Consider the following 20,429-nt stretch of genomic DNA (forward strand, 5'->3'; position numbering starts at 1 on the left):
ACATCCAACCTGTTATCAATGTGACAAAATGAATTTGCTCAGGTGTCCCCTTTTTCCAACCCCTAACCTTTCAGTCACTAGATAGTCACACCTTTTTCCCCCTTCTTTGTATTCCCACTATCTTTTGTACCTCCTAAGTTTAGCATTTCCTTCAAATTAACTTTGTCAAATTTGCTTCCTTCATTTCTTCCTCCTATCTCCCAAGAAAAGGGAAGCCAAATAAGAGGGGTGATTTGAGAAGACAAAATGTGTTGTAAATGAAAAATTTTTTTTGACTTCCCTCCCCTTCAAAGAATTTTTTTCTTAGCCTGTAAGAGAATTTATCAACTTCTTTATCCTGTTAACACATATTTCTTCTCTCTTTTGCTCTCAAAGAAGTTTCTGTATTAACTATATCCACTCATTGCAGGGGAACTTCTTTCCTTTCTTTCTCTTTGCATCCTCTCATGGCAGACATTCTCCTTTTACTTGTTTTGCAACTTCTTCCCTGCTTAAAGCAAACCACATCCCCGCACTGACACAAAACTAGCATTATGTCCCACTTGCCTCCAACTCTCAAGTAATTTTTTATCACTTTTAAAATTAGCTGAAGGTGTTACTATGCTAAATGTGGTTTATTATGATATGGCTTCCTCTTCTCCATCTCAGTGCTTCTCTAATGCAGCTGAAAAGCATGGCTGGTATTTCTGGTGACCTGCATACAGAATGATGGTGTAAAATGCTGACTGCTGTCTTGTGATCAGAGAAATGACTTGGTACCTCTTCTGCACCAGCACCCAGGGGGTGAAGGACTGCTCGTGGGAGTGAGTGAATGGAAGTAGGTGGATGCTGGCTGGCCCTACTTGACCCCTCCTTGAACACATGCAAGGAGAAACTATGTTTGACAGACTAACCATCTGAAGATTATCGATGCTCCAATGTCTGTCCCTTCTGAGGAAAATAAACATTTTGTGGGATAAAGAAAGGTTAATAGAGCAGGGAGGTTCTTTCTGCTAGGAACTGCCTCTTCTCCAAGGCAGGCAAACAGACCAACACTGTGAGAGTGAGTGGCTCAATGAGTCATGGGGATCTCAGTCTTGGGATACATGCTGAGAGCTGTGCTACTTGTCATGACCAGGGTACCAGTGTGATGGCCAGGCAGGACAGCACAGTATATGGGATCATGCTCTTCCAGGTTAGTCTGCCAGAGGCTGACTAACCCTCCAGTGGCTCACCCAATGGGCAGAACACAGTGAAAACAAAGCCAAAGAAAAGTTCAAATGATTCAGGTAAACTTATGGGTACTTATCCAAGTTCACTGTATAGTCCAAATTTTTGGAAGTTCACTCCTTATGAAATAGTTTGGGCATGGAAAAGTAGCAGAAAGACATATCACTAGCTTATATACATAAAGAAAGGAAAACCAACTAATTTTAAAAATTGGCGTGATAGAAGGATCACAATTTATATCCTTCATTTGCAGAATCCAAACCCGGAATATTAAAATTTGAATGCAGAACTGCAACATGCACCTTTTAAATCTACGGGAGGTGGGGTGGGGATGGTGAATAATCACAGCCAAATTCAGAACATATTTGTTCTGGTTTATCTCCATGTTTAAGTAATTGGTCTTGTACTTTACCCACAGTGAAGCAGATAACCCACATTACTTTACTTTAAAATACATATAAACCATATTAGGCTTAACTCACCTCTTCCATATGATTGTAACCCCATTAATCTCAGAGAAGCCACTCTCATTGAGATAGTACTAAAGGAAGGAGAATTAGCTTTGACTTTTTGTTTTTTAGTGCAGAAACAGTAGCTGATTTGGTGGCTTCTCTTTTACTTGGTATACACAGACACTTCAGTGATCACACAGCTCAGGTAGACAGGCTTCAGGGATTCTGCAGCCAGATAATTTGAGTCCTACAGATAGCATGTGTGTGGGCATAAAGTCCAACCAAGGCAAAATAAGAATTATTCAGCCCATCAGGCAGGACTTGCATTTGCCAGTGAATAGCTGGCCACATGTTAGGGCACACCAGCTAGCTAACTTAAAACTACTTAAGTAAGCTGCAGTGATTACAGCATCCTTGGTTCAGAGCCTCATTTATGTAATCCATGACAAGCAATGGACTTTAAGCTTCAGAGCTGTCAAAGCAGCACTTTAATAAGCTCTGTAGTTTGCAAAGAAATTGTATACAAGACACACAGGCCACAGGCCTATTGGCCAAATTATGACATTTTTCTTCATGTCACATATTCCAAGGCAGCACAATTTTAACTAAAACACATGTTTTCAGTTTTTCATGTAATCACTGAGAAATGAACAGAAACCAGCATTATAACCTATTTCTCAGAGTTTCCCACTTGGCAAAAACTTTGATCAAGTACATCAAAGTGAAATGGGGTGGAGCATCAGCTCTGTTCACAGCTCTCTGATCACATCCCATGAAATAATGTGAGAAGACAAACGAAGATGTATATTGCAGCTTTATGGTCACAATAACAACAGTATCTCATGGAAGTCCCTGAGTGTTCTGCATGGTTGAAATGGGATTTCTTCTTACAATTTTTGTCATTAATATATGTTCAAGGAAAAATGCAGTTGCAAGAAAAGACATGCTTGAGACTGCAAATACTTACTGGTGGCTAATTGCTGGAGAACTTATTCAGGAAAAATCCTCTTAAAATAGAAAACAGTATTTTTAAGCTACTGAGGGCATTAGAATATATGATTATTTGCTGAATCAGAAACAACTGAGAAAAAAAAAGTTAAAATGCCAAGGGATTGCTCTTCCGTGCACCTGAGTTTTTATTAAAATCGAATGAAATTTATTTGGTATTTTATGTAGCTCTTTCAGCTGACTTTTCTTGCCTTCTTTCCCCCACTACCTCCCCCAATTTTCAGTCTTTCTTTCAGATTCACACCCGTTTGTATAAACCTAAAGTGACAGTACAAACCCTTGATTACTGAATAATGATCTTGCTTTAATAAAAAATAATTCACACCAATTCCCCCAAAAGCCTTCCTTTCTTTGTTTCTTCTTCTTAACTAAATTACTTAAAAATCAGAATTTAGTAATGAACTGATCAGCATTTAAGGCTTCACTAAAAATGGAAAACATAGGAACTGCAAAAAGTCCATCAAATTTAAAACAGCTCAGCACATAAGTAGAAGCACTCCTTGGCAATAGAGAAAGGAAAGCTTAGATAAATCAAAACTGTATATAATACAGTCCCTTAAATGCATTTTACTTTTTCTGATTTTAAGAGACAAAGAGTCTCTTTATATATGTATAAACCTCATTATATGTCTTCATGAAGCTGATAATACTTGAGCTAGTGTTAACTACATGCACACTTGAAAGCATTAGAGCCAAATATAAAAAGCATGCTACTGAAAATTTAACTTTATCTTCTTATTTCTCTGTAAGATAGCAGCCATGTAATAAATTTATCAGAAAAAAAAAGTTTGCAATCCACTCAGAGTTTCACATTTTTCTTTGCATATATGATACAAAGAATCATTCAAAGCAAAGCACATACTGCAAGTTGTCTTCATTTGTGTTGCACAAATGACCCCACCTGCCACCAGGATTTGATTTTATAGCACTTATTGCAATAAAACTAGGTGTTGTTTATATATACACGGTACATGAAAACATCCAGAAAAACTAAGTACCTGTAGGAAAGGGTAGAAAGCCTACCCTTAAATTAGAAAATCTTACACAGTAAAATGAGTCCTCCTAGAGTAAGTAATGCTCAATTGTATTGGAAATAAAAGACTTCTTTGTAAATATAGCCTAGGCTAACTAATAGATTACTACTTTTCCTGTCATCAAAATGCTAAGAACTGCAAACATGGCACTGAAACCATTCCTGTGTACATACTTATCAAGAACCATTTTCTTCTTCCAAATTGGCTCGATGCTACCTTTGTTTTGTCCTTGAGGTGAGGAATCAGGCTGAAAATCAGGATTAAACAATGGAGCTTCTGAAGTGAGCCTATTTCTCTGTACCTTAGTCAAAGCTGCAATTCTCTGAGCCAGCTCAGCCTCCACTTCAGGTAAGGTTTCAGCTTTCCTCATGGTCTGCTGCAGCTTCTGCTCAGCCAGCTCGAGACGCTCCTGCAGCTGTCGGTTTTTGTCTTCCAACTGAAAGCCAAAGATAGATAAACAGGTATAAAAAATAAAATCAATATTAAGGATTTTCCTTTCCTTTCTAACGTACCAATGAAATTATAGCAAAACTCACTAGTGGGCAAGACACCCCTTAGTGTGGGAGAGGATACTGGAGTGGGATCAACCCAAGCATGGAACAGTGTAGGCTGCCAGGCTTACTACTACTTACTACTGATTTGAGGCTCAAGGATCTCATGCAGGTGAATACAAGGACTTGTAAAAAGGCATTAATTAAGATGAAAAAGTTCCACTGATGGATGTGGTATTTATCTGAGCAAAATAACTGGTGCCAGTAAAATGAGAATTTTCTAATTGGAAATGCAGTCCATCTTTTAGAAAAAATTATGTATGAACTAAAGTGGGAAAGAAGTGCAATTCTGAAAGGATAGAGTTCCCTGAATAAATTGCCAAACATAATTTTCTGAATGAATGGTAGTCATATACTAAAAAAGTTAAAACTGACATTTCATTAATTACAATTAAATCTCATTTTACAGAGGTGAAATTGAAAGCTGTGATAACTATTAAGCAGAAATAGGAAGGACTTTTTATAACTGCAGCATTTTCTAGCCTATTGAGATGCACCATACAATTAAGATTTTTTGAGGGTTGCTGCTTTCTTGTTCAGTCCAGGTAATACAAGACAAAATTAAGAAGGAGTGTGATTGTAGATTTTTTTTTAATCCTTCAAAAAGCATGAAAAGCTAAGCTCTTCTCATCTTGATGCTACAAATCAACTTTAAATCTGGCCATATATACTCTAAACCTAGTTGTTTTGATTCCTGCTTTGAGTAGGCAGAACTCTGCAGCACAGCACAACTTACATTGGCAACAATAAGAACTCAGATACAAGTACCTTACTTTTTCCATTGTTGGGTGGTTTTTTCCCTGACAATTGAAGAAACCTCTTAAAATAGTCTAAGGAAGCTGGCAAAAGCTGGAGAGTTAGAGTTCTGATGGTTTAATTTCCCTGAAGAGGTAGTCAAATACATATATACACAGAGATACAGGGAGATGACTGCATGTGTGTGCAAATATATCTGCATACAATTACAGAAGCAGAGATTATCACATCACACAGGCTAATTTCCCATACAGCATTTTGAATTGTTTAAACACATGCTAGGAAAAAAAGAAGACTGATACTGAGGCTGGGTTTGAATGATGCAGTATGAATTATATTCACTTCATGTTTGCTTTCAGTTTATGTCATATTCTTTAAATTACAAACCAGTGTCTTATGCTCAGTTTACATTCCAGGTTTGGAATCACCATGGAAACAAAGTACCATGAGAGGAAGCTGCACAGTCATGTTATAAGCTTTCTTAAAACATATTCACAGTTAATTGAGCTTTTTAAAATTTTATTGCACACTATTCATCTGCAAAATCACTAGAATATACTGCATGCAAATTTTGATCTTTCCTGCAGAAAGGAATTATTTAGCTCAAGCTATTTTTTAGAAAATAAAATTCCAAAATTGTTACATAAGAAGCCAAGATATTCTACTACTTAGGGAATAACACTTTGTGCACTTATGCAAGACTCTATCAGAAAACACAGTTATTTTCCAACACTGAATGTACACATCAAAATTACTGTTCACAGCTGCAGTAGCTGATACAAAATTTAGAGATGCTGAACAATTTAGGATTGTTTAGATTATCTCATCTGTAGATTAAAACTGAACAGATTAACCTAATGTAAATTGACATGAATTTTCATTGTGCATGAAGAAAGCAAGTGCAGCACCTGGCGCAGGATGGCTTCCTTGTTGGCCAGCTCATTTTCCAGCTTGTCGTTCATGTCGTGTATGGAGGTGGATTCTCGCTGAGCACTGAGGTAGCGCTTCTCCAGAGTTGTTATTCTTTCTTCCATATCTTCCTTTTGTGCCATTGCCTGATGTGACAGAAAATACCCCATCAGGAAATGTGCAATTAAAATGCTATGTCATTTTATATTGGTTTAATTTTCGTGCTAATAGTAGTCACAAGTGTAAGGTATGCTCTGCAGTAAATCTTCAGTTTTAAAGAGAATTCTTTGGGATTTCTGGTAGCTGTGATACAGAATCACAAGACTAGCTTTGAGATCATCAGGTCCAACCTATGACACAACTCCACCTTGTAAATTTAGCCATGGCACTGATACTATGCCCAGTCTTTTCTTAAAAGTCAATGTAATAGAAAGAAAACTAATGAGTACTAAAATAGATTCCAGAAGTCAACCGTCCACACATATTGAGAACATCTGCCTAAGAGATGATATACTGAGAAACACCACAAATTTAAGAGGAGGAAAGAGATTGAAAACTAAATTTTACTTTCATTTATTGAGAGAAAGGAATACATTTCTAGTACTATTTCTTAATTTAAATTTTCTCTCTCCAATGTTTAAGGGCTTTCTTTCATCAGTGCTCAACTTTTGCTGCTACATTGGCCTCTATCAGTTTGTAGTGGATATCACAGGAACAGCAATTGAGAAATATGAGGTGAGCATGGTGAATTCCTTACCTCTCTAATGTCTCTCTGATATTTACTGTTCATTTCCTCTGTTTTAATGAGCTCCTTTCTTGTAGTCTCTGCTTCCTGCTCCACCTCTCCCACCCGAGAAGACAGTGCAGCCAAACGCTCCTTCATCTGTGCCATTTCATAGTTCTGCTTTTCCAAGAGCTCCTGAAGTTCAACGACTTGACTGGCTTCATCATTTGAGTCTATTGAGCCATTGGATAGGCGCTGTTAATGGAGAAGTGACACTGATTTATTATATTTTAATGTAGGCTCCAGCTAAAGAATTTATAAACAATGATTATTCTAAAAATTACCAAAATAACTAGGAAGGAAAAAACATTTTCATATAGATAAGATAGGTATATGAAAAATAGCAGAAGATAAATTCCTATCAACGGATTCCAGAATGTAGCATCACAGATGTAACCACTTGCATTAAGAGCAGAATACTACACATAAAAAGGTTTTGTTTGGCATTATGGCTATTTGAGTAAAGATTACAACAATACTTCTAAAAATCACCAGGTGCTTTCATTGGTCTTAACTAAACTTGCACAACATTTTAATTTAAATAAAGTTAATGTCGTTTGCAAAATGTACCGTACTGCAGACAGGAAACAACATTAATAAATCACAAACTCAGTGTACCAGAAACTGCTTTCAGTATAGACAACATAGTGGTTAAATTTACATTAGAAACAAATTCTGCTGAAGTAATTTATGTGCTGCCAAAAGCCTTGGTATGAATACACTTATAAAGAAAAAAAAAATCAAGATCTGTAACACATGCTACATTTGGGATATGATCTCAGCAATATGATTTATATAGCAAATAAGTTATTTCAGGATAGAAGTGCATTCACCAGCAGGTCTTGCTGGTCTTGCCTCATTACAACAGATATTCACATTAACCTTCTCCAATATCGGCTAAGCCTATGGTTTAACACAAATTTAATTCTCTCATGTCAAAAAAAGGTAGGAACAACAAACAAAATCAGAAATATTTGATTTGACCTGCAACATGAAAAAATAAAATCAAAGACGCTAACCTGTCATTAACTTTCGTGATGATGTACAATTTTATTGGAAAAAAATTATATTATGAAACACAGGAGCAAAGTATTTTGCTGTAACTGTAATTTTAAACATTATACAGAAATATTGGTCCTAAAAGGTGCTTATTGTCCTTCAGGTGATAATGTGTATAGCAATGTATATCTGAAAAATCCCTAGCAAGGTCTGAGAAGAAACCAGCTTTCATTAGCATTTTGTATCATTATTCTCAAAACATATTTATATAGAAATCTTCTAGCACATTCACATTATTTAATGGATTTAACAGCACTGTTTCTCAATCAGCCATAAAATGAATCCAGACCAAGATCACCTGCCCTACTGTTCATCTCTGAATAAAATTACTTCAAAAATTCACTCCATCTCAGTAACTCTGTTCCAAAGTTGTATTCTCCATACTACCTAATTATATTTTAGATATTTCATGTTAGCTGCTGAACCATGGTTGATCTACTTTCAGGATACTATGGTAAGAAGAGCATAGCAAATTAAAAACTTATTTATACTTAGCTTGGTATTTTGAAAGTGTTCAATTAGTCTACTTGAATCAAAATGCTATTAATATGCAGCTGTCACAAACTAAATAGTACTCAAACACTCAAACAGGATAAGACAGCCAAACCATCATACTTTGAAAATTTTGAAAATTTAAGAGAACGTTTTTATCTATAAGAATTACAATCTATTGTTTTACAGCTGTAATCTCATACAGCAATTTTAGCCATTTTCATAGGTTAGCAAATTTTATCTTGAATAGAATTTGCCCTACAGTTCTATGAAGAGTAGTTCAGGAATTCTGCAAAGTTATAATAAGCCAAATACCAAATCTCAAATGCTATAAATGACATGTATTCATGTACCTTATGTGACATAAACCCTGCTAACTATGAAATGGAAACTCATGGAGTACATTCACTCCAAGAGATGTATTCTCTTTTCATTAACGAAACTTCTTTCCTTAAGATATTAATAACTAAACTAAATATAAATTAAATCTGAAAACCAGTTTTTTTCTACTAATTAACTTTGTATCCAAGATTTCTGGAAAGACAAGTGATACTGCAGTTAGAATTTGTCTCTCACCACTAAACCAATCCTGACTGAAAATTATGTATGCATGTATTTTGATCTATGCACATTAACTTCCCTCATAATTCTTTGATGAACTCTTATCACAACTTTAATTCTAGCCATCATTCAGCTTTGCTTTACATTTTTTCTGTATTCATATATAGAGCTAGCTGGTATTTAAAACCTCCAACTTATTAAAAATGTCAGCATTTTAATTTTCCTTAGAAAGATCAGGATTTTAAAAAAAAAGCTTTATTTAAATACACAAATAAAATTTTAAAAACTCAGTTTAAAATCAGGTGTATTTAGAATTTTGAAGCATACTTTAAAAGTTTACCAAGGGATTTTAACTAACATTTTGTCACTTTTATGCCTTGTTATGATTTTATGATATATCCATTCTGTGGGTACATCACATACAGCAATCACTTCAAAAGGCCATAGGTGGAAAGTTATTAAGTATTAATTCAAGAAATAACTGATATAAAATTAATCTGTTTTTAAGGAGGGTTTTTATCAACATTTATGGCAATAATTTCCCTTCTCATGAAAATAGCTTGAAAATATGCTATGTCAGTAGAAGCAAAAGGCTTTCTGTAGATGGTAATTCAAATTCATTTTCTGAATTAGTGAAAGGAGCAGGAATCCCTGCTTCCCCAGAAAAATCTCCTATGGAAGAAGCTGGAAGGACAGAATTGCAGCATCTTCTCTATCATTAGTTTTATGTCCATGTTTGATTCTTTTGCTTGTTCTTTCTCTGGCTGAACTTTCTTATCTGGTTAAAGTTTTTTGCTTCCTGGTATTCAAGGAGCTTCTTGTAGTTGATGCTGTGCATTGATTGCAACATTTGCAATTAATAAATCAATTACAATGTTATTGTTGCATATTAATGACAATCCTTTGTAAATAAACTATTAGTTGAATGTTTGAGACAATAAAATAGAATAGATCTCTGCTAATTATTACCTGAAGCACTAAAGGAAACCTTTTCAGAAAAACATAATTGAAAAAAAAGTTTCGAAATAGACATTCTTAACTATCATATCCCTATATTACCCCCAATTACCCAAAAATTGAAAAAATAGTATCACATTAGTTGGGGTGGTGGAAAAGAAAGTACTGGAAGTAATTTGAAACAGTTAGGATACCTTTGAAGAAAGAATGCTAAAGAATGCTAACCAGTCAAAAATTCTAGCAGAGAAAATAGAAAATATACATGGTTCCTAGATTTGCCTTAGAAGTTAATCATCCAGATGAAGTCTTCAACAAATTTTATGATGCTGTCTATCAAAGGTGGTCATGAAAAAGCTACATATGGGCACACTCCTTAAGTTCAATTAGTTCAATGAAAGAATCTAAGGCCAATGGCTATTTTTCCTCGGGAAAAAAAATGCAGCAAATAGCTCACATGCTTCTATGGTTTGAGGGTTTTTTGCTAACTGATTTACCCAATACAAATAGTCCATCTGTTTCTATCACATTTACTTATTCAGACTTCAATGCTGCAGAAGTGGCTCCATCAGATATTTCCCCCTCCTCTTTCTTGCCTCCTGCAGACAGGCAGGTACACACAGCTCCAATGCGTGCTCAGCACACACAGCCAGGGCTCTGCTCCTGCCCCTCTCCACAGCTTTCCCAGCCACATGACAAATCTGGCTGGCACTGGACTGCAAGGCTCAAGAGAAGCTTAAGATGTCATTTCTTGGGCTAGGTAAGAGCAAACAAAGGTGTATGAGCAATGACATTTCACCTTGTCACCCCACTGGATAAATAACTGATATAACATAAATAACATGGTTGTTACTATGGGTTTTAAATACACTCTTCCTTCATAAAAGAATCATTTACACTCACTCAAATACAGTTAAACAAGATAGGAGAAGAAACAGAAAGGATGGAATAATCATCAAGTTTATCTAATGCCAGTGATGGTACTAACTATAACAGGTGACATTCTCAGAGACAGGAAAGAGGGGATAATAGGCATTAAACAAGAAATATCTGGGGGGAGAAGTAGATTTTTAATTTCTTAAGGTCTGTGGAAATGGAGGAGCAAAGTAAATGTTCCCTGCCACTGAACAGTAAGGAAAATAACACTCCTGAAACATAGTTTTCTTTCTTTCAAGATCCAAAAAGCACAGCAATAAGACTATCTGCTGCTCACATATGAGTGTCAGCAGGTAGAAGGACAGCAAATTGGAGCATTACAAATAACCATAAATCCCCCTAGTATTGCTACTTTACTCTACATGAGATAATAAAAAGAAAAGCAGCTGCAGACTAGTTTACTAGAAAAAACCAAGAACAGTGGTGAAAGGAGCACTGTGAGAAATTGTAAAGTAAGGCTAATCTGGAATATTGCAGTCGCTGTTAATCTAATTCATCCTGCTCTTTCAATTTAACTCTAGGAAAATAACACTGAGGGCAAACTAACTGGAGTTACATGTAATGTAAAATAACAATTAAACAAAAACAGTAGAGACATCAGACTACAGAATTTTGCAAAAGAAATGGTAAAATTGTCACAGGTTATATAGTAAAAATTCTCTTCCATTTTATTTTGTACTTATGTTCAGCTGCATATGTGGCAAAATGTACATGAAAACCTAATTTTTTTAAAGCAAATCCCAAGAACAGTTGAAAAGCACCTCCAGATGTTTTCTCTCCAGCTGTAAAATATCTGATACAAAATATTTGATCAAAAGACTATCCACCAGTAATAATTTATGTATTTTTTGCTAGACTTTAACCTCAGAGAGTGGTAAGAAGGAAACCAATAACATCTCATGAGGTTATCTCTGAACAACCTGCAGCAGGGACAGTGACATTAACGTTGCTGTCATTAATGTGACAGAACTCCTCACTTTTGCCTCTTAGTTTTGGTAATATGAGCACAGATGATTCACAGGATGCCCATATGCACAAGCATTTCCATGTCAGAGAGCTAAATTAAACTCTAACCATAAGGTACTTTTGAATAATTGAAAATAATCTAAACATTCAGAGGTGTTGTCTTCTGGCATTCCTAGGAGAAACAAGTATTTTTATGGTGTAAGTACTGGGTTGTGTGGTTGGGGTTCTTGTGTGTATGTGTATTCTCCCTTTCTATTTATGGTCTTGTTTATTTAAACCCTAAAATTGTGTACCTCATGTCTACTCTTTACTAGGACACTCTAAATGGTGAATAACACTAATTGACACTCTTCTTTAAAGGAGTATTGGCAAGTTCATTGCATCACAAATCCTCATTGCACTACAAATCCTCATTGCATCATGGTCCTCACATGGAAATTTTGAAATTTTTGCCTCAAATCCCAGGGGGAAAAAGATTCTTTTTAGCTCTATAATGATAGAGATGCTCCTTTCAACTTAGAAAATCTGGTCATGAAGACCACATCATTAGGGAAGAGACAGAAATACAATTTATTTCACAGGTCAAATAAACTTATCTGAACTCTAAAGTATAGGAATATCAAAAAGTTAGTGAAATAACCACCAAGCTAAATTATTCAGGTCATTTACTTTCATGAAAACAGGAATAAAAATCAATGCTGCAAATAGTAATACTTACTGATGCTGTTTAAGATGTAAAGATAAGTAAGTTACCAGAATATGCTTTTTACTGTAGAGTTCTTCCAAGCCATTCCATTCAAATGCCTCATATAAAGCATTCAAAAGAAACTAACAGAGACACATTGCTATGCAATAGACCAAACCCAAAGGACAACTAAACAAGCCAAAGCAGCATGATCATCATCCATGTAACACACAAACTAGAGTGTGTAAAGCGATGCCAAAAGCAGTAGCATTAAACCTAAGCTGTCACAGTCATTTCTAAATGATTGCTTGCTCCTGTGCTTGAAAATTATTCCACTTCTCTAGGTTGTTTCACACATTTTGGTCTGTGTCAGGCAGTAATCCAATCATTAGAGGTCTCCAACCTCTAATCAGCTACTAAATACAATATTCTCTCTACAGAAATTTTTCTTCCCTACCCCACTACTGATATAAAAATACCTACCTTCTCTTGCCCTCTTCTCTCTAAACATCCTCACTTTATTGCTCTTTCTGTTGAGCCATCAAAAGACTCCTAGTTTTGTTACTAATTTAAGATCTAGAATGTCTATTTCCTGATCAGCTTTCAGCTCTTGTTCATCTTTTTGATGCCTGTGATGACCTGTCCCACTTCAGCCCTTTTGCAAAATGACCGAGAGGAGGGCATTCACTTGCTGGGTGGGCATTTTTTTTCCTTGTTGTTGGTCCCTTCTCAAATGCCTTCCTGTTTCTTTTACACTTCTATCAGCTCTCACAGACAGAAATCAGTTACTGCTCCTTTATTGTAAGGGCCTATCTAGCTGTTCAAACCAAACTATACACACAAAATCAATCCTCATTTGCCTTGACTAACACATTTCTCTTAGTAGTCTCCCCATTCTACCATTAGAAATTATGTCCTGGCAACTCCTTGCAGTAAATCATTCAGCAAAGGTCAGACAGCCTTGCTGACAGCAATGCTGTCAGATATCACAGCACTTGAAATGAAAAATTCCCCTGCAAAATTCCCCCTTTAAAGCTGTGTTCTAACAGGCTTAATATGTAGTAGCATATAGGGGTTTCTACTGGGAAACTGTAAAAGAAACTTGTATGAATGAAAGGCACACTAATTTATATGAAACAAGCAAAGAACTGGTTTATTGACAAAGAGCTAAATCTATTGATTTATCAATTAAACTATGCATTAGCAATGCAGCTCTCTATGCTATTGAATTCATAGTCATGCAGCCACACTAAACTATTAAGCAGAACCGCATCTATAAAATATTTGCCTAGACTCTTTCTGAAAGAACACTGCATACTGTCCTTTGATTCGTGAAGGCTTCTAATCCCAGCTGAAGCTTTTAACCATGTTTCCTTTCACTCAATACTCCTCACCTCCTCAGGTGTGTCAAGCCATCAACCTTCATTAAGTTCCCCTCAGCACATGATTCTTTAATTAGCTTTGTCAATATTAATCCAGAAAGAGATAATTAGAAAACCAGAAAGATATCTGCACTGCTTGTAAACAAACTCATCATTTGCTTATCAAATGTATTTTGTATTATTTCTCTAATGTAGAATGTACATGCTTTGGGCAAGGATCACAGCTCCCAATATTTTTTTTTACATCACATTATACATAGGTCCTTCCTTCAGTCCATTCTCTCACATTTCATTATGCTGCCAGTTGAAAGATTTTTTTTTTTTTTAATCATACAGAACACAGGAGTGTATGTGATATAAACGTTTTTCAGTAAAAATGGAAACTGGAAGTTTTCTGCAGTTTTCTATTAATCATATGAAAACATGCATCAAGTCCAGAAATGAAAACAGATTCTAATGATTGCTCTGAAAGACATTTGCTACTTTTATTATTTGTATTTGATTTGCACTCTTAACATTTTAGCCCACTATGTTTGCCTTGGCAAAACACCTTTTACTCCTACAGGATACAATGCCTAATTTTTGTCAATTTTTTCACAGATTTTTTTATTCATAACCTAATGATTTAATTTGGAACATTTGATTTAACTATTGTAATTTGTTAGTGTTATGAGTAAGAAGAAAATACATGATTCTTAAATAAGCTAAATGTGACAGCCTGAGGTTTATTACAAAGCAAAATAGACCCAGCTGTTTAGTTCTTGCAAAAAGCAAGTATACACAGCTCTGAATTCCTCATAAAATGTAACATCTGGTCGTCATTGCACCATAAATACCAGGCTCTTTCACCTATCCCTGTATATGTATCTGTATCTGATATTGTTCTGAAGGGAATTATCAATTTCTGTTGGTAAAACTGCCCTTACTATAGGTAAGACCAGTGTGGTTTTGAGGAGAAACCCTTCACTTAAATACTTAGCTTTTGAGCCTTTAGTGTAACAAATTCATGCTGAAGTGGATTTGTGAAGCATGAAACCTTTTGATACATCCATGGCATCTTTGAGGATAAAAATAGTCATTTTCCGGCTAATTAATATCTGATAAAATTCCATTAACTTTAGAAGAATTATTACAATGATTTTTTAATATATTTCAATTAAAATAAGTGGAACAGACTATTTAGGAATATTTTCCATTATGAGAGAGAAACAATCTAAATATAATTACAACTGAAAGGGATACTGTAATGGTGGACATTTAAAGTGGCCAACATCAGAAGAACTCTTTTCCAAAGCAACTCTAATGCTTCCTAATTTGCCTGTGATCATTTCTGAAAATACTCTTTGACTGAATAATTCAACTTTCATGATTCTTGAGGAAGTTGAAATAAATGCCATTAAGAAACAACGAGTTTATTTGAAAACAAACTCCTTATTCATAGTATCTTATTTTTGGCTGTTTAGTCCCACTGTTGCAGCATCCCTAGTTGCTCCCCTAGATTTCCCAATGGGCACCTTATTCACTGGGAGTTCTCTCTTTCCTGCCTTTCACTTGTGTGGAAAACAGGCAATTGTCCTCAGAGATTAAATGAAAGATCTGGGTGGCAGCAAGTATTCACAGATCTAAGCAGGAGAATATCTAACAACAGAAATGGCTGTATCTTAATTCCCACAGCTGATGATCTTTGTCAGGTGTTCTTTGAAACAATTTTCCCAAGTCCTTGAAAGCTCTTCTCCTTGTGCAAGTTGGCCTCTTTGTAAGTTTCTATATTTTCCAGCTTTTAAGTTTCTTTCCTACGTAATAAGGAATTGATGATGACCACCAAGGTAAATGTAGAAAGGTAGAGAGCAGCTAGTGTAGAGGATGTGAATTAGAGTGCACTGGTTGATCTGGTGTCAATACAGCCTCCTCTTAACTCCCTATCCAGCATGCTTTCATTACCATAAGGAGCAAAATCTAATAAGTAAAAACCTTTATTTCAGCTTAACCCAAGAAACGTAAATTGTTTTTGTTAAGAAGTATAGAAGTTTTCTGGACATACTATTCTAGAAACATTCAATTTAAAAAATGATGATGATAATCATATGCTACATTGGATTTCATTCCTCTCATTAGTGTTAAAATATGCAGATTTCTTAAAGGATGGGTAGTCTTATTTCTACTTAGTTCTGCTTGTAAGCAATGAATCCAGTGGCTCAAATCAGAAGACAGGGCTTACAAAGAAATTGGGAAATCAGATATTTTAGCTAAACAGTGTAGTATTTAAAAGCACAACTGAGTGGGGCGAACACTTTATCAAACTTAACAGATGTGTCTGTAAGATTTTGCAGAAAAGGGAGTGTAGCTGAACACTATTTGTTCACTGTGTGTTTCTCAACCATACAGATTACTCAAATGAAAAGACACATAAACTGCAAAATGTGTAAAATTAATGCCTGCACTGTGAGTGCACCATTGTAAATTGGATTGACTATAAAATAAATAATGATGACAGCTATTTTTACTAAGTATGAATTATGCCACTGTTCATCATATGGCATTACACAAAAATGCACAATTAGAGATCCAAGCAGCAGCTCTACTCATTTCAGCTGTCTGCCAAATGTTATGTTATGCTATCATTTTAATTTAATAACTCTGAAGCAGGAGAGGAAGATGCTCAACTTGGTTTTTATCAATATGGAAATCTAAGGCTAAGGAAAAAACCCTTTTTCTAAATTAGTATCTACATTTTGTTGTCTTTCAGCATTAAGCAGCAAATACTTGGCCTGAATTCTATGAAACTATTTCCTACTGAAGGAGTGCTAAGCAAGTAGCTTCTCTCTATATGAGCATGGACACGAATTTAAACAATATCTATAGGCAGCACAGAGAAAAATTACTTTTTCTAGATTTTAGGTCCCTGTTCTCCCCTTAGAGTCTCCTTTTGTAGGAATGTTTGCATATACAGCTTTCCACATATACATGCCACTACACCTTGCTCTTCTGTAACGTAAAAAGGATCACTCAGAAGCATATAGGTAGCATTATGCAAAAATGCCAAGAAAATGTTGTTATAAGCTATAGATCTAACTCCATATGCTATCAAAGAGTAAGAACCTGCCCATTTGCATTTGTTTTCTATTTAAACAAGCACATGTTTTCATATAGGTTTCAGTAGGCAGATAATACTCTAAATGGACACCTTATAAAATATTCACATTAATAAAATCTAAAACCTGATTATTTATCATATGGATTGTTAGATTTAACGACAACTAACATTTTATACCTTTTCATGAACCTTTTGCCCTGGCTCCATTCCTTCAATATGCTCTGATTCAGCAGACCCTTCCCCAGCTGCCATTTTCCTTTGAATGTGTGCATTTTGTTCACGCAAAGCTACAATCTGCAAAAGAAAGAAAATAAGTGGTAAATATATATGCTAAATCAGAAAAAATACTGAGCAGGTAATCTTTAAAACCTATTAACAATTCAATCCTATGTTGGCCATTTGTAGTATTTGCAAAATTAAGTCATTATATGCAGAGAGGTTTAAAACCCAAGCATAGGTCATTAAGGATGAAAAGGAACAAATAACATGATAGTCAACGCTGTCTTGTCTTCTATCCTGATTTTGTGGTAGGACCCTTTTTATTAACTTGAGAGATGAAACAGCAGTTAGCCAGTGATTTTTTTAACACTGTGAAAGCAAGACTCGCTCTTTTATACAGAATTCAATGAATGCTAAACTTTGCTATAGGGAAACAGTACCAAGAGGCTATGAATCAAACCCAAGTGATGTAAAACAGAGTGCTAGTTTTCTGTCAGCCTCCCATCTGTTTTTAACAGCAACACACATTTTACAAGGTTTGTGTTAAGAAAAGCAGGTACATTAACACCCTCTACTATTCATTGACTGTTCTAACACATACACAAGTAGGTTTTACTGTATTTAAAATATTGTTTATTTATTGGTAATGCTACTAAAATTCACATGCAGCTACTGGAAAATAAGTTGCTTTCCCTTTGACTTTGTGTCTTACTCTCAGGAAATACACAGCCTACAAAGATTTAGGTGCTAATTGTTTTTTGATATTGTATACTATGGTAAGCAGGAAGATCTGGCTTATACAAACAATTATATTTGTTAAATAGCACAGTTCTATATCTCCATATTTTTCTGCTTTTATGAGCACATGCAGTAAATTATTTACCTCATGAATAACATTATATATTACACACAGTAGAACAATAGTAGGATGCATAGATGCCAGTTTTGGAAAGCTGGTATAAGTTTTAAGGCTTCTGTCACCATATTTTTGTCTACATAGGTCTTGAGTCAGAAACACACTAAAAGACTGTCCCACCCTAGAACACAACAGCATGGGGTAAGTGGGAGAATTTTAGGTAGTACTACCTGGTAAGAGTGTGCAGCAGTCAAGATTTTGTGGAACATTTATTAAATTAAATTAAATTAAATTAAATTAAATTAACTTCTAATTGACATTAAGATAAACTTACTGATGTGAATAATTTAATTTTAATTTGAAACTTTTCAAGTGTGTTTAAATCATATTTAAGTACTCATTTTAATGACCATTTGAATCACTCTGACCAACATTTGAGATGTAAGAGCACCACTTTAAGCAATTCTTCCTTAATCTAAATGTTGAAAATTGCTGTAATATGAGATTCAGATGAGCAGGCTGATTCACAGCTCACTAAAAAATCCAAGCTACAGCCCCTGTAGAAGTCATATACTCCCACTGATTTCAGTGCCAAGACCAAGACTTGAAGACAACATTTCATCCAAGCAATTATAGGAAATTACAAGAGTGAGAATTAAAACTGTCTAAGACAATCTGTGTCTTTGGGGGTTGTACAAATACACTGAACTTTAAAACATTTTGCTTAAATGAAAGAATTATGTCTGTTTCAAGTAACAGAAAAAGGACTGGTATAATCTCATTAGCATAGTCTTGCTTTTTACCCAATCAGTAATTCAATATTTTTATTAGCCTTGTGATTAGCTTTTGTTGATAATATTTGTGAATAGCTTCACTCCTTTTTCTTTACGGTTCAAAGAGTTCTCAAATCAAAACTACCAAAATTATGGCTTCCACCAAACAAGATTAGCCATCACTTAATGCTAAAAGATACTTTCAGGTAGATTGAGATTCTTCAACACACATATTATAAAATTCTGATTGATGTAGAGCAACTGCACATAACATAAAATATGTAAAGTCATCGGATATATTAATTGACAGGCAACAATATATCTGGATTTTTCATATGATAATATTTTTATCCATTAAAAGCAGACATCACTGTGCCTTAATTTTGAATTATAACCTGTATCTGAACAACTCCTTAACAGCCTTTTAGCTGAATAAGAATACTCTTTAAACACTAGTGCAAAACGTTGTCATTTAATCACATATTTGAAACAGTTTAATTCTTCTTAGCCTCTATGGGTCTCTAGGTACCAGCACAAGTAAACAAATAAGAAAAAATTTATATGTTCCTTTTAGATGACAGGCAAATAAAATAATGCAATATAAGTTTCATTATTTGGAGGGATTTTCTTAATTTTCTTAATGTTTGGGAACAATTACTTTGCCAAAAATCCATCATTGTTAAACATTATGGTTTCAATAATTGTATTACTGTAATGAATGCAGAGCAAATATATACAGGAACAACAAAGAGTCTGAAGTCTGGCACATTGCAGAAGTTTCAGCCCTTGGCTAGTCATCAGGTAACAGATCTAAACTGTGAAGAACCACACAGCTAAATTGTTTTCATACTTGTTCTATTCTTGATTTAATGAATATATTAAGGCAGAATTAGTGCTCCTAAGGAAGCATGGAAATTCTTCAGTGTCTTACAAGTATTTTTACTTTTTACTTTGTTGAAGCAAAAGTTTTTAATTCTTATCATACTCCTTTTTATTACTTATTTTTTTCTGATTTATCTTTCAATAATGTGCAAATTTTTTGCAAATGTGCTCATTTAATCACTGAACCATTTGTGTAACTTTTTAAACAGGTTGCCAAAACATGGAAGAAGGGTTGATGGTCTGGATGAAGACACAGATGACTAAATTTTTCCTAGGTAGACTCCAAAACCTCTTAAATTCTAATGATCACTACAACAGCAGACAGCAATAATAATAGAGATCTAGGTAAGAAGATGATTTCTTAATGCAGATAAAAGTTATATTATTTTTGAGAAATGCTTATCTGTTCTACTGATGTTTTTACGTTTATGACATCCAACTTAAAGTATCTATGAAAAAACATGTCCACAGACAGTTTTCCAAGTGCCTTCATACTGTCTAACCTCTAATGCTAAATTCCGAATGGTTTCCATTCACTGTTCTTTGTTTCAGAAAGTAAAAGGTAATATTCTTCAGGATGGCATCATAGCTGCTGAATACAAATAAAAATACCCCTCCCTCCCCTACCCCAGACAGATTAATATAAAGCAAATGTGGATAAATATCATTATTCTGTTTTAGGATTGTTGTACCCAAAACTGGACAACCAACCTAAACACCAAAGTCCAAACTGTACCTTCTAATATATGATCAAATACATCACATTTTTGTTCTCACCAGCTTCTGCATGTAGATCTCAAATGATTATGTACAGTCACTGATACTATTTTCCTATTTGGCAAACTTGATCTGGACCACAGTAACACC

At 34.9% G+C, this 20,429-nt stretch overlaps 1 protein-coding gene across 3 annotated transcripts in view; it reads right to left on the reverse strand.

Annotated features, from left to right (window-relative positions):
- PPFIA2 (PTPRF interacting protein alpha 2) overlaps nucleotides 1–20,429 on the reverse strand; it is a 278,624-nt gene that overhangs the window by 57,105 nt on the left and 201,090 nt on the right. For all 3 annotated transcript variants that reach the window (XM_079303530.1, XM_079303529.1, XM_079303531.1), the window contains 4 exons: nucleotides 17,010–17,126; nucleotides 6,677–6,898; nucleotides 5,919–6,065; nucleotides 4,005–4,139 (listed from right to left, as the gene is read on the reverse strand). In XM_079303530.1, coding sequence (XP_079159656.1) covers nucleotides 4,005–4,139; nucleotides 5,919–6,065; nucleotides 6,677–6,898; nucleotides 17,010–17,126 — 621 coding nt within the window. The remainder of the gene's footprint in view (nucleotides 1–4,004; nucleotides 4,140–5,918; nucleotides 6,066–6,676; nucleotides 6,899–17,009; nucleotides 17,127–20,429) is intronic.

The sequence above is a fragment of the Erithacus rubecula genome (assembly GCF_903797595.1).
Source record: "Erithacus rubecula genome assembly, chromosome: 4".
NCBI classification, from domain to species: domain Eukaryota; kingdom Metazoa; phylum Chordata; class Aves; order Passeriformes; family Muscicapidae; genus Erithacus; species Erithacus rubecula.